Source organism: Meleagris gallopavo, chromosome 8 (assembly GCF_000146605.3).
Source record: "Meleagris gallopavo isolate NT-WF06-2002-E0010 breed Aviagen turkey brand Nicholas breeding stock chromosome 8, Turkey_5.1, whole genome shotgun sequence".
Taxonomy (NCBI): Eukaryota; Metazoa; Chordata; class Aves; order Galliformes; family Phasianidae; genus Meleagris; species Meleagris gallopavo.
The window spans coordinates 1,436,262-1,448,897 of NC_015018.2; the positions used below are offsets into that span (position 1 = coordinate 1,436,262).

The 12,636-nt window shown below is 43.0% G+C and overlaps 1 protein-coding gene and 1 long non-coding RNA gene across 2 annotated transcripts in view; one reads left to right on the top strand and one right to left on the bottom strand.

Annotated features, from left to right (window-relative positions):
• The first annotated feature begins 1,959 nt into the window (after window positions 1–1,959).
• LOC104911870 lies at window positions 1,960–7,334 on the top strand. Its single transcript, XM_010714118.3, has 6 exons — window positions 1,960–2,167; window positions 2,478–2,557; window positions 3,794–3,908; window positions 4,501–4,607; window positions 4,834–4,948; window positions 5,759–7,334. Exons 1-6 carry the CDS (start codon window positions 2,101–2,103, stop codon window positions 5,938–5,940), a joined length of 666 nt encoding a protein of 221 aa, XP_010712420.1. The 5' UTR covers window positions 1,960–2,100; the 3' UTR covers window positions 5,941–7,334.
• Window positions 7,335–7,496: 162 nt separating this feature from the next.
• LOC104911871 overlaps window positions 7,497–12,636 on the bottom strand; it is a 10,418-nt gene continuing 5,278 nt past the window's right edge. The window contains exon 2 of the long non-coding RNA XR_794228.3: window positions 7,497–9,483. This is a non-coding gene — a long non-coding RNA (uncharacterized LOC104911871). The remainder of the gene's footprint in view (window positions 9,484–12,636) is intronic.

The window sequence follows — 12,636 nt, forward strand, 5'->3', positions numbered from 1 at the left end:
CCTCTGTGAAAAGTTTTGTTTGTCAACAGGCAACAAGGACGAACTTAATGTTACGGTACAAGGTTCACCTGCATATGGCCCCAGGAATCACTAAACTCTGGTTTTACGCTTTAAACAGCAGCCTGTTAGATAGTCTGCCCTGAACAAGTCCTGCTACCCCATATTTTTCTCCAGATTGACTTTCATTGCAGAGTGTCACCCAAACAGATGTTGAGGTGGAGAATGCCTGACTATGATGACTGTTTAAGAAAAGCTGCCATTTATTCTCTTCTTTCAGTCTGTCACAAACAAAACTATGTCTGCTCAAGCCAGAAGCTTTTCCACTTTGCTCATGTGCTAGATGAACTGTGAGTTGAGCAGAATAAGTAGTAGGTTTGTGTGTAGCATCCTACCTCCTTACATCATTTATCAATGGCCCTTGTTAGACCTGTGAACACATTCTGGCAGACAAATACCTTAATGTACAGTTGCACCTTAAATAATTGGCAAAAGTGATTTCCCAGCTGCATATTGCTGATCACACAAGGAACAAGATTGCTGTGTGTGTGTGTAAGCCTCAAAAATGTAAACTGTTTGGGGCTAGGTCCTATTGGTCTGCTTAGAAACACAAACTTTGTCTTTTTTTGGTATTAAAAAGTTGTTTTGCTAATGAACTCACAGGAATGTATACAGGATTATTTTTACAAATAAGAAGGCTGTCACCATTCATGCTGACACAGAATTGTTTTGTGGAAGTGCGTTCCGATTACCTGCATCCCTTTTATTGAGACCTCTCCAAGACAAGGACAAGAAAGCATATTTTGTCAACATAGAAGAGGCCCTGTCATTGGCTTCACAGCTTCAGGATCTCATAATGGGTTATACTGCAACTAAGAGAAGCAAACAAGGAAACAAAATAAATACAAAGACACCTGAAAGACTGCTCATAAATAAATATGTTTCGCAACCTGGCATGAAAGCAGAACATCTATGTCTCAACCAAAACAAATACCTGCAGAAAAAAATGAACTGCGCTACACAAACAGTAGAAGGAAGAACCATTAAGGAATTTGGTGCTGGTGGTGTGTATGGAGGGGTTGTTTTTTCTTAAAATGCATGTAAGTTACCTACGATAGGTATTGTAAAGCACAAAATGTGAGCTGTAGGTTGGCTACATGCTATCAGAGGCCAAAGAGCAAACCTGATGTTTGGGGTGCTGGGATGTGCAGCTGGTGAGCCCGCGGGGTTGGCACAGAACTGTGCATTTGGTAAGAGGCTGGGCGTGAGACCTGACCCCTGCAAATGGAGCAGTCAGCCAGTCACTCCAGCATGTCAGCAGTATCTGGATTACTGAAGTAATCTGCTAGTAAAAGGTAATTTTGCTAATTAATTGGCATCTCCCGTGAATAGACGTAAGGGTGTATGAAGTTCATGGACCTATTTAAAAAATGCCAACTACATCTAGAAATACCATGCTACTGATATGGTATACTTGGAGAACAGGTTCATGTTCTCAGGATTTTGTGCTTTTTTTTTTCTGCATGGGTCTCCGCTTCGTTTAGTTTGTATTTAATAACCTGAAATGGAAACCACATGGAAACTGGAAGCCCTCCTTACTAAGTAGCTAAACTCTGGATAACATCGCACAGCCCCTCGATCCAAATCTTTTTAGCCATTATCTGCTCTCCTGAGCTTTCTCTTTCAGAGTGAGATACAAGGTTGAGGTCCTTCAGTATAATTATACCTTCTAAATGAATGTGCATGTGAGACAGACAGACACTAACTCAGAAGACAGATACAGCAATAGAGTTAGAGAGGAAGAGAGCAAGAGCAGGAAAGGATATCCTAACCATGTTTACAATACAACAGCAATTAATCCAAAGCCAGCCCATCTCAGTGCTGTAACAAGATCCTCCCCTTACCCTCCTCAAAGCACTCTGCAAATTGCCCAGTGGCTTCCTGGCAGGTTGGGCAATTCTGCATCCACACCAGGTGCTGGTGATAGGCACAGTGCAAACAACCAGACACATATTTACATGTAGCGGTCTGTCTGGTTCCAGCACTTAATCTCTCAGGCTCCACCAGCAGCAGGTAGCCAGACCCTGAACTCCTGCAGCAAATATGCCGTTTGGCTCCTGCCCATTCTGGAGAATGCTGTTTTTTGTAAGTTTAGCAGGGTTTCTTTCAGGTGAGGTAATATTGTTTTTTCTTTGATGTGAATAATAATTACTTAAAAAATGACTATCTTACAGCAAGGAAACATCCTACTTGGGAACCCAGCCCCGAGTAGCCACCAATATGCAATTAGATTGCTGACTGTTTGTGCAGTCTAGTCCCACTTAATACCCAGTTGCCTCAGGTATACAAGGCAGCATAAGACTGCAGCTCAGTGGCTCGATTCTCATAAGCAAGTACTGTTATGGGAACTTTCGGGTTTATGTGGGTGCCATAAGGGTTCATTAACCAACTACATATATACATCTCTGCATGTCTTTCAGATTTGTCTGAAACTGGAGCTTTTGCCAGTCAGAGTGACTGCGACAGTACAACCATAGATAACGTGACTCAGAGCCTTCAGGTAAGAGGATTAAACCAGGGCAGTTACACAGATCCCTTCTGCTGGTGGATGGGGCAACAGGGCCCTGTGGGGCAGGCACATGAGGCAGGATGATCTTGTGGGAATGCTCTGCTGGTGTCTCCTTCAGCTGCTCTGTGACAGAGGGGTTGGAGATTCATGATCCTTGAGGTCCATTCCAACCCGGGCCATTCGGTGTTTCTGTGATTCTGTGCTCCTGTGCATGGCAGCAGGGGAGGAGACTAAAGAGCAAAGTATGAGTGCAGGCATTGACCTGCTGTGTCTTTGATCCTACAACTGCTAGTCAAAAATAGCCTTATAGATGTGTTTTCCAGTTTTATTTTGCTCTGCATACACAAAGGGGCTTGCACATAAACAACCATCTCTTTTATCTCTTGTGCAATGTTTTCAACCCTTAAATAGTGTTAAATAGTTTAAATGCTAATAAAGCCACTGAAAGCCTCTGCTTTGTGACTTTGTGCCCTACCTTCTGTGGGATAAGTATGAAACAAAGGAATGACCAGCCAGTTAACCTTGCTGGAAATGGTAGAAAGAGTATTTCTTTAATGTATGTATGACCTATGACCATCACTTCCACTGATGTCTCTGAAGGGTGTGTTACCCGTTCTGACAAGTGCTGAGGGCTGACACAGAGGGCTGAGAGCTGGACTTTTTCTTATGTCTAAGTACACGCTAACCGGGGTCTGTTATAGACATGGCAGTCACTTTTGGAGTTTCCCACAGTTTTTCTCTATCCACACATGTGCGTAGGCACATACATATGGAGTGAAGGATACATTCATACTTACATAGAGCAACAGCTAGATAAAACTACAGATACTTCTTTGTTTACACTTTCACCCTGGAAGGTGGTGTTTAAGACCAGGTTGGATGGGGCCCTGAGCAACCTAGTCTGGTATTAAATGGGGAGATTGGTGGCCCTGCCTGTGCCGGGGGGTCGGAGAGTCATGATCCTTGAGGTCCCTTCCAACCCGGGCCATTCTGTGATTCTGTGATTTCACAAATACCTACGTTTACTTACACACAGAGGAACTCTGTGAGACGCTAGCATTCAGAAACAGGAGTAACAAACCAATGTATTATGCAGAAAGGAGGTACATACAACTGTTTAAAAGATATGTTTTCTCAGTCCCAGTATGAAAAGCCCTATCTATTCTTCAATTTATTCTAAGGCTTTTCCTACTCAGTGTACTGTTTTTTTCCCTTCTAACTCCATAGAAATATTCAACATGCCTTCCTGAAATGGCCAAAAAAGATGGACGAGATTCACTCAATCGCCTTATCTGGATACTGAAAGACAGCCTTAATCTTCTGCAACCTTTGCAAGGCAAATGTGAGGCCCCTACTGCAGCCACACTTCTCTTTTTTGGGTGTTCAACAAAGCAGCAGCAAAGATGCCACAGGATATATATATTTTTAAACTGCATTCAGCATGAGCTAAGTCCCTGCATTCTTTGAGGGAAAAATTTAAAAAGAAGGAATCACAGCAGGAATCTAGAGAGCAGGGATGCTTGCCACTGCATCTGGGAGGCAGGGAAGCCCCACGGTGGTCCTGGGCCTGGGAGTGGGCACCTCAGTCTTGTTGTTCTGGGACATGCTTGGGTAGTTCTAACCCCAACAGCGTTGAATGTTGATGCTGTGATTGCAAAGGCCTCTTTGACACACTTTTAAAGCATAACTTCGACTACCAGGCACTTTGTTCTCACAGCAACAAGTGATGGAAAAATTGGGCACTGCCAAAATAAAAAAAAAAATAGCTTTTAAGCAAACAAAAATGCCAGCTTTGCCCAAGTCAGGTAATGGGGAAGTTATCACCTACATCAGGTTAACAACTGTGCATGTAGTTTGCTTGGGAAGAGACTCGTCTACCCATTTTCACTTCTTTTTTCTTTCTTCTTTTTCCTTTTTTTAAACTCACGTGAAAGTTTGCAAGCATCTACCTCAGTGCCCGCAGCCTATCGCCCCGAAGAATGGTGGGATAGTGTGCATCACTATTGGCAGCACTGAGTACTGCAAACCCATGTGCAACAAGGTAATAGTCATAGTCACAGTTCACTGCTACTAGCTTGCTGGCTTTATTCATTAATTTACAGATGCTTATTATGGTATGGTGCATTATTTCCTCATTACACTTTTTTCCCCTTTCTGAGAGCGAGAAATTGTAGTGTTTGTATTGATCTTTGCTGGCTGAATGTTTCTTCACTTACGGTTACTGTGATGCAGGCTGAGTTGTGTTTATCCCATCCCTCTTCTCCAAGGGTTACGATTTCTCGTTCCTCAGAAGAAGCAGGCTGTATGAAAGCTGTGATAGTAGCACTGGCTTTACCTGGACGACTCAACTGACTGGAGGGCAGACACTGGCTGTCTGTGAACGTGAGTAGCCCTCAAACATCTCAGTATGGGGGTGGGGGGCTCAGGGAGGGGAAAAAAAGGGAGGAGAGAAAGAGGAAAAACCTCTCTGGCACTTGTGAGACTGTGAGAGCTGATGCTGGACTGGCCTCTGGTCTACAGGACCAGAAATCTTGCTTGTTTTAAAACCACCACAAAGGTCTGCACTGGTGAGCACTGCTATTTAAGCTTGGACCAGCAAAAATCACCTGTACCCATTAAATTTGTGGGACGGTGCATCTTGAGCAAACGCTGCGAGGCGCAGTGATTGTGTGACCAGCTGGACTGGCAGCAGCAGCACAAAACTGCAGTTTATCTTGCAACTGTACCCAAAGTGCCTCAGCAGAACTGGCCACCACCTGCACCTCTTGCTGTGTATACACACCATAAAAGCCAGCAGCTGTTCGTAGCCAGCAGTATTATCATGTCACGTGGCAGCCCAAGGGTTCTAAGTACGCTTCCACTGCTTCCAGCAAGCAGTCTGTGACCCGAAACAGCTGTCTGAATCTGCTATTACCAAAATTTAAAAACAAATATTCATGCACACACATACAGGAAAAGACCAACCTCTCTCCTGTATGTTTAATTAGAAGTACTTTACTGTTGACTGCCTGTTGTTACTAGAACAGTTTATTTCCCAAGGCTTAAAAAAAAACAGTTCTACAGTCACTTTTATTCCAAGTTGAAGCTTCTAGCCTGGAAAATGGGAATGCCGGTGATTGTTTAAAATCAGGACAAATACACCTGGGTTTAGCTGCATAATTCAGCTGCTTCTTTTGGCTTTGATCTTTCCAGCCTCGGAGAAGGCCGTGAGTGGAGCTGAATCTGCTTATTTCCCCGACAACAGCAGCTGCCTGCACACATTAGCCTACAGCGAGCCCGAGCAGCTGGACACCTTCCTCGGAGAGCTTGCTAAGCAAGGCATAGACACCTTCAACCACAACAAGGAGGCAGACTGTCTAATATGTGGTTATTAGCAGGAGGGACTGGCAGGCACGGCATGCTTGTACCACAGACCAAGTGGCTAGCTGTGTTTGGACTATTTCAACAAGAAAAGCAGAGCAGTAAAGTCCCTTCTAAGAGCCGTGAACATACAGTTTGCATTTAGTTAAAAGATTTGAGATCACAGTCACCACTTGACCTCAGCTCTTGGGTACGGATGCATACACTAAATCTAGTCGCATAGCTCACAGCAGGGGCATTTCAAAGAATGCAGATTATATTTTTATGCCTTAAATTTGTCTTACCGTAATTATAAGGGAATTACAGCCTCTTTATTGATGCAGTTATTAGTTAAGCACAATAATTGTTCTCAGAAATCATCTTCTGTAAAGAAGGATCATTTTTATGGAGGAAGAGTTTGCTTGTAGCTGCTTTCACAGTTGTGAGTTAATCACTGTTGTTGCTTTGGTGAACATTAAAACTGTGCAAGTCACAACAGCTATGGCTATAGGAAACAACTCTGTGCACGTGCCTGTGTGCTCGGGGGTGAAATTAGACTGTGTGTACAGGTGTTTAGAGTGCTGCGGCTCACATGAGCTAAGGATATGAAGCTCTGAAGTTTGCTGGGGGAACAGCTCAAACATCTTTCCATTTGTATTTACAAGCCTGAGGATGTCCCACAGAAGTAAATACAATCAGGCACAGTTCAGAGCATTTACAGCACTCTAAAAGTGCCCTGTATTCTTGCTGTAGCTAGATAAAAGAGCAGGAAAAATGCAACATTTCAGTCTAGCACAAAATGTGAGAAATGGGATCACCCTATATTATCAGAAATTTCCATCATGTCTTCTTAGGCAGAGGTTACTGCAAACTGTGGTTGAACTTCAGAGGAGGAATACAAAAGCAGCTGAGGTCCAGAATCACAGAATGGCCCACATTGGAAGGGATTTCAAGAACCATGAATCTCCCACCCCCACCACAGGCAGGGCCACCAACCTCCCCATTTAATACTAGACCAGGTTGCCCAGGGCCCCGTCCAATCTGGCCTTGAACACTCCAGGGACAGGGCATCCATAACCTCTCTGGGCAGCCTGATTAGAATGGAGCTCTAGGGCTTTGGACTGAGCGCAGGGCGGACTGGCTAAGATGCTTTGGTGTCAGTACAACTGTACTGGGGCCGTTTTCCTGGGCCTACCCAAGGATATCTGCAGCTCCTGGCTAGTCACCCTCCCTGGTCTCCCTCCCTTTACCGTATTTCCAAACCCAGTCTACGCTGAGGCAGATTTGGCTGTTACCACCACTAGCAAAAATTTACCTCATCATCCAAATTCGTAGCAACTCAAATATGAACAAAGATATGATCAAGTGATTTTTTTGTAATTTATTCTTATGATGAAATATAAAAACATTTGTTCCTGCTTCCACTTCACCTCCTTCTGTGAGTGCTCCTTCTTTGACACCTCCTTACACATCAGTAGTGCCTGTGAGTACACTGGAAACCCAAACATAAAAAGAATGAAGCATAAAGAGCAGAAAGCCCTGGTTTTTGGTCACCCGGCATTCAATATGAGTAAAGACCAGAAACAACACAGCACTGGAAATGCAGTTTATTTGTGGAGCTGGTGCTACAGAGCAGATGTGTATGTGAATTATGATGAAATCTAAACAGAAAGCTTAGTTATTGCTTGCTTGGTTTTCAGTGGAATCTGAGCTCGGGGTTTTCTTTTACTTTTCATCTGTTGAGCAAACATCGAAGCCATGAGTCTGAAGACAACCAGCCCATCTGTTTCCATTTCCTTTCTCTTTACCTTCTCCCTATTCTTGTGAATCTTTCAGACATACATGATGTTTAATTGAACTTAATCCCAATTAATTGCTTAAATGATTCAAGTAAGTAATATTATTTAGGAAAAATTACACACTGCCTTTCAGGCTTAGAATGCAGTTATTGCAAGCAAAAATCCACCCGTTGCTTTTGGGCCTGGAACCAGCCAGTCATATGACTATTTGTTAGTATAGCAATTACATCAAGCAAGGGATGAGTTGGCTGCTTTGGCTGCATAGGAACTGTAAGGCTGTAGTTTAAGTCATGGCATTTGTGAGAAAAATGCTGTAGTCTTAAAGAAAAGAAATTTTTTTCAGAGATTGGTGTTTATTTTTGACAAACAAATTGTCAGTATGAAACAAAATTATAATGTCTTTGAGCCTTTCAATTCCAGCCAAATCATTATCACTGATGCTCAAATACATTATTATCTGTCTGAAGCACTGAGCACTTTCCATTATCATTTTTCTACTGGTGCTAAAAATAATTTTCTGTAGTTTTATTGAACTAATCTAGCAACTTTCCAAACCTAACAAAGGAAAAGAAACACAGTATTGGACTTCATAAGGAACTCAAGCCTATTCTTCTTGTAAAGTAATAGAAACTGTTAAATCTTTGCATAAAAAATCTTACTAATAAGCTTCACTTAATGTGGAAGAAATAGGCTGGAAGGCTTTAATATGATATTGCATTAATTTGATATTAAGCTAAAAATTATTATTGTTATAAAATTGCAGAGAAGTTTTGTTCTATTCCCACCATCCAATTTGTTATTTATATGTGAAAAGGGGCAGCTGAACCAATAAGCCTGTACAACACAGTTAAAAACTAAAGTAAATTTAATGACATTACTTTCCAGACTAAATTTGCATAATGTAATTTAGGGAAATAGTTGCCGTATGTTTGCATTAACTACAAGCTGGCGTCTGACTGAGCATGTTTGAGCATTGGGCTAAGCCTCTTGTTCCAGCCCTGGAGTGGGAAGGGCTTTGCATTCTGACACTCAGGATTTAGTAAAGAGAAGAATATTCATATTGCAGTAAAGCAACGAGAAACATTATATGCCAGCAATTTCAAATCAGAAAAATAAGAACAAGATGCTTCTTTGTTGCACCATTCCCCATTTTTGTAGGTTTTGCAGTACAACCAGACTAAACCAGCTCCCCAGACTATACCGCTTACTTTGATACATCCACAACTTGTCAGTGATCTTGAAGGCTTTGGTAGTATTTGCAGTGTAACTACAGAGAGGCAGACTTTTCTGGTTATTAGTTAAGGGAGTACAATACTGTACAGTCTTACTTTTCAGTTCATTATAATGAAAGAGAAGACGACAATGTAGGAATTAAATATCTACGTTACTTAGATTACCAATAGCAATACAGAGTAGACAGAAAACAGAAGGCAAAGCGCTGCATCAAATGAAAACAAAATCTGACACATTCTCTTTTTACTGGGACTTAACAGAGATGGAGTGGCAAAACAGTGAGTTTGGGATGGACCTTGAGCCGTAAAGGTGATCCTGAGAGATTTCACAGTTCTGAAGCAGCCTTTGAAATGATGTGTGTCTGGCTTACACTGAGCCATGCAGTGAGATCTGAGGCACACGCTTCATCCTCCACATCACCACTACTGCAGGGGGGAGGACCATAAGGAAGCTCATGATCAGCACTGCAGCACAAATGACCAGCAGTATTTGCCATGGTGCCAGGTTTGCTTCTGCCACCATTTCCTCCATTCCAAGAGTATGAAGCTGTAGGGAAGAAAATACACCGCATTACTTTTCTTCTTTTTTTGTTTTTTAAAGATGTTACAACTGTATAGGTGTGCTTGTTTTATTTAGCCAGGGGCTGTGTAACAGAGCAGTGACATTGAGCTGTCAAACAATGATGTGTTGAGTCAATGTTATCTAGCATTACAAAATGTCAAATCTTGAACTTTTCAATCTAGTTTTCAATTTCATTTCTCAGAGTGGAGCGCTGGCTTTGCTCTTGTGGGTTTTTCCATCAGCATATGATGGGGTAAGTCAAAATGTGTCACTGGGGGTTATCTGCCACATAGGGTCCACAGTTATCAGATTAAACAAAATGATTTAAAAATGAATACTACCAATATATTTTTTAACATTTTTGCAACAAGTACAGACAGAAATGTACCCACCTAGCAGAAAAATAAATACAATTATAATGAGTAGAGCTCATCAAGTGTCTGGGAACAAGGAGAGAAAGAGACTGGAGAAAAACTGTTGTTCTGTCACTGAAGACTGGATCACTTCAGGATTTTGCCATCTAGCTGTCCAGCAAAGCATCTTCAGGGAAGGGAATTTCAAACAGTCTTCTTGTTTGAAAGCATTTAAAAGTTTTGTTTTCCTGCTTTAGCCTAGCACACAGCTTTAGACAGTCTCCAACAGACTGGCTGGACCAGCTGTTTTCTCTCATGTCAGGCAGGGTAATGCACAGCTCAGCACAGCTGAGCTCTTGAGCAAAATGGTGGCCCTCTCTATGTGGGAGTGCAGGGAGTTTCACCTCCCAGAGACATGTAGCCCAAGGCACCTGAGGGAAAGGCCCAATTTCCCTGGCTGTGGGTCCCAGAAGAGAGCTCCCTTTCATTCTCATCAGCCCCTGTCCCCTACAGAGCATCAGCCTGCCTTTCCCTTCTGGCTGGGTGACGGTGGCAGATTTTGATGTCAGAAAGACACTCATTATATCTTGCAATGCCAGGCCTGACCCTGCTGCAATCCTTCACAAGTAGACTGTTCAGATGGGGACAAGTAAGTCCTCTCTTCCTACTTGGAGCACCAAACTGAGTTGCATGGATATCTGCCAACTCTAAAGCTAAGAACAGTAGATACAAGAGAAGGGTGATCTGTGAATCATCAGGCACCAGGTTTCTGAGGCAGGGAGCAAGGCCCGCTCATAGGTGTGCCCTAACTCAGCAGGGACCAGGTGCTGCTGCTCAGCACAACCCCACACAGCTGAGCACCATGATGGGCCACAGATAAAGGTGGAGCTGGGGTGAGAAAGTTTAATCACAACTCCTCACTTTTGCTGTTGTTTGGAAGAAGGTCTCCCAAACAGCACTGCTCTCAGCCCAGGATCCTAGCCTAGACTTTTCCAGAGGACGTCCAAGGTTTGTTTGGTGCTATTTGATGTGAGATATAATGGGTTTCTGTAATTAAACACTAAACCTTACAAAAAAAAAAAAAAACACAGATAAAATACGTGGTTTTGGAATACGTGGAAAGTGAGCAGACTTGAAAAATTAGCAAGCTGCCGGAAAATTTTTACCTGCTGCAGGAGTGTTGAAATTGCTCTTACTAAGACCTTCTTGCTAGGGCCTGCGAGGAAGAGCAGGAACTGTCTGATACCGAATCCTGCAGAGTTTTAATAATGATATCTACAAGAAAAGCTTGTAGCCTGTTAAGCAGGCTTCAGCTGGAGCTTTACTGAGCTGTTAAATGAGCAGGGTTCTGCTACCTGAAGGCAAGCTTTTGCTCTCTGCTGTTGACTTTCTGTTTTTTGTATCTGTGTCCTAATCTCTCAAGGTACCAACTCAACCTATTTTGAGAAAAAAGGGAAAACCATTTTCCCTTCAGGCTCAGTTGCACCTGTGCAGGCTCTGTGCCTGCCTTGCAGCAGTGCTGATACCTTTCCAGAAACCTCAGCCCTTGCAAACTTGTGCCAGGACTTACAGTTCAGATTAATGTCAACTCCTGCAAGCTGTGGAATGTTGCAAAGGGTACCGGTGTAGTTTCTAGCTCAGAGCCTGAAGCATGACTGTCTCCCTGCCAGCTGAGCACATACCTGTGGCAGGACAGCTCCGGAATGTCACCTGCTAGGCTTGTTCCTCTGTGACAATCTGGCCTTTCTTATGGCACGAAGTTTTCTTGTTCTCTCTCTTTGGGTGTGTGAAAGAAATTAAGTGTGAGGCCATTAACACAGAAGAGGCAGCTGTAGGAGAGCCTGGGGAGCTGCCTCCTGTTGTGTTCTTTTTTTTTTGCAGTCACACAGCTGCAAGAGAGCACTAGATTTGGACCTTTTCTCCTCCATCTGACCCTGTGATCTCCTGCTCCTGTTTCTCCCTCAGCTGTTTATCTGTGCTTTGTTGCTGTTTCATTCTCCCACTTTCATTTTGAGCCTTGTTATATATTATTTCACTCTGTTCCTCATTCCCCTATCTCAGTTCTCCTGTTTGGACAGGCTGTTACTCTGCTGTTTCTTGGTTTTTTTGTTGTGGGATTTTTTTTTTTTGGTAGGGAACAAGGGGTTTCCCCACTTCCTGTAATGCTGATCCCTCATCAGCAGATGATTCAGGGACAAAATCCAACCACAGCACCTGCTGAACTTCACACAGCAGGCATTAGTGACAGAGCAGAGAATGCTCTCTCCATTAAATGATGTCTGTGAGGGAAGCACATATCTGTAAACTTTACTAAAACAAACTTTGAGTGATTGTTAGTTGGACTATACCATGTTGAGTCAGAAACAGAGAGCACCCTGGAAGGAGAAAATGAAGTTAGAGATAGTAAGCCCTATGGTTTGCTGAATGTGAGCTGTGCTTGGATGTACAGACACAAGGAGAAGGCACCCCTCTGCTTGGTCCCCGGTGAAGTTGTGCCCTTATGCCTGGATAAGGGGCTGCTGAGGGGCACTAGTACTCCTGGCAGTAAAATGAAGTTTAGACAAAATCCTGCATGAAGCTGGGAGAAATCACTCAGTGGGAGGTACCAGCTGGGTTTTGGTGAGCCTTGGCACTTAAGTACTGAAATGTTCTGCAGTCAGAAAACAATGCTGAAGATGGTATCACAGAGGCAACTGAGAAGTGATGAGAAGATCTGCTGTGGTATAGAGCAACTTCAGGGAGTCAAGACAGAAGTAAAAGCTGTTTTTGTTTTTGTTTTTTTTTT

Bases quoted from the DNA above. Each gene is read 5' to 3' on its own strand.
- LOC104911870 (XM_010714118.3), top strand. From the start codon at position 2,101: ATGCCGTTTGGCTCCTGCCCATTCTGGAGAATGCTGTTTTTTGTAAGT. The intron at 2,168-2,477 runs GTGAGGTAATAT...CATGTCTTTCAG, and splicing joins TTTAGCAGGGTTTCTTTCAG to ATTTGTCTGAAACTGGAGCT. The intron at 4,949-5,758 runs GTGAGTAGCCCT...TGATCTTTCCAG, and splicing joins GACACTGGCTGTCTGTGAAC to CCTCGGAGAAGGCCGTGAGT.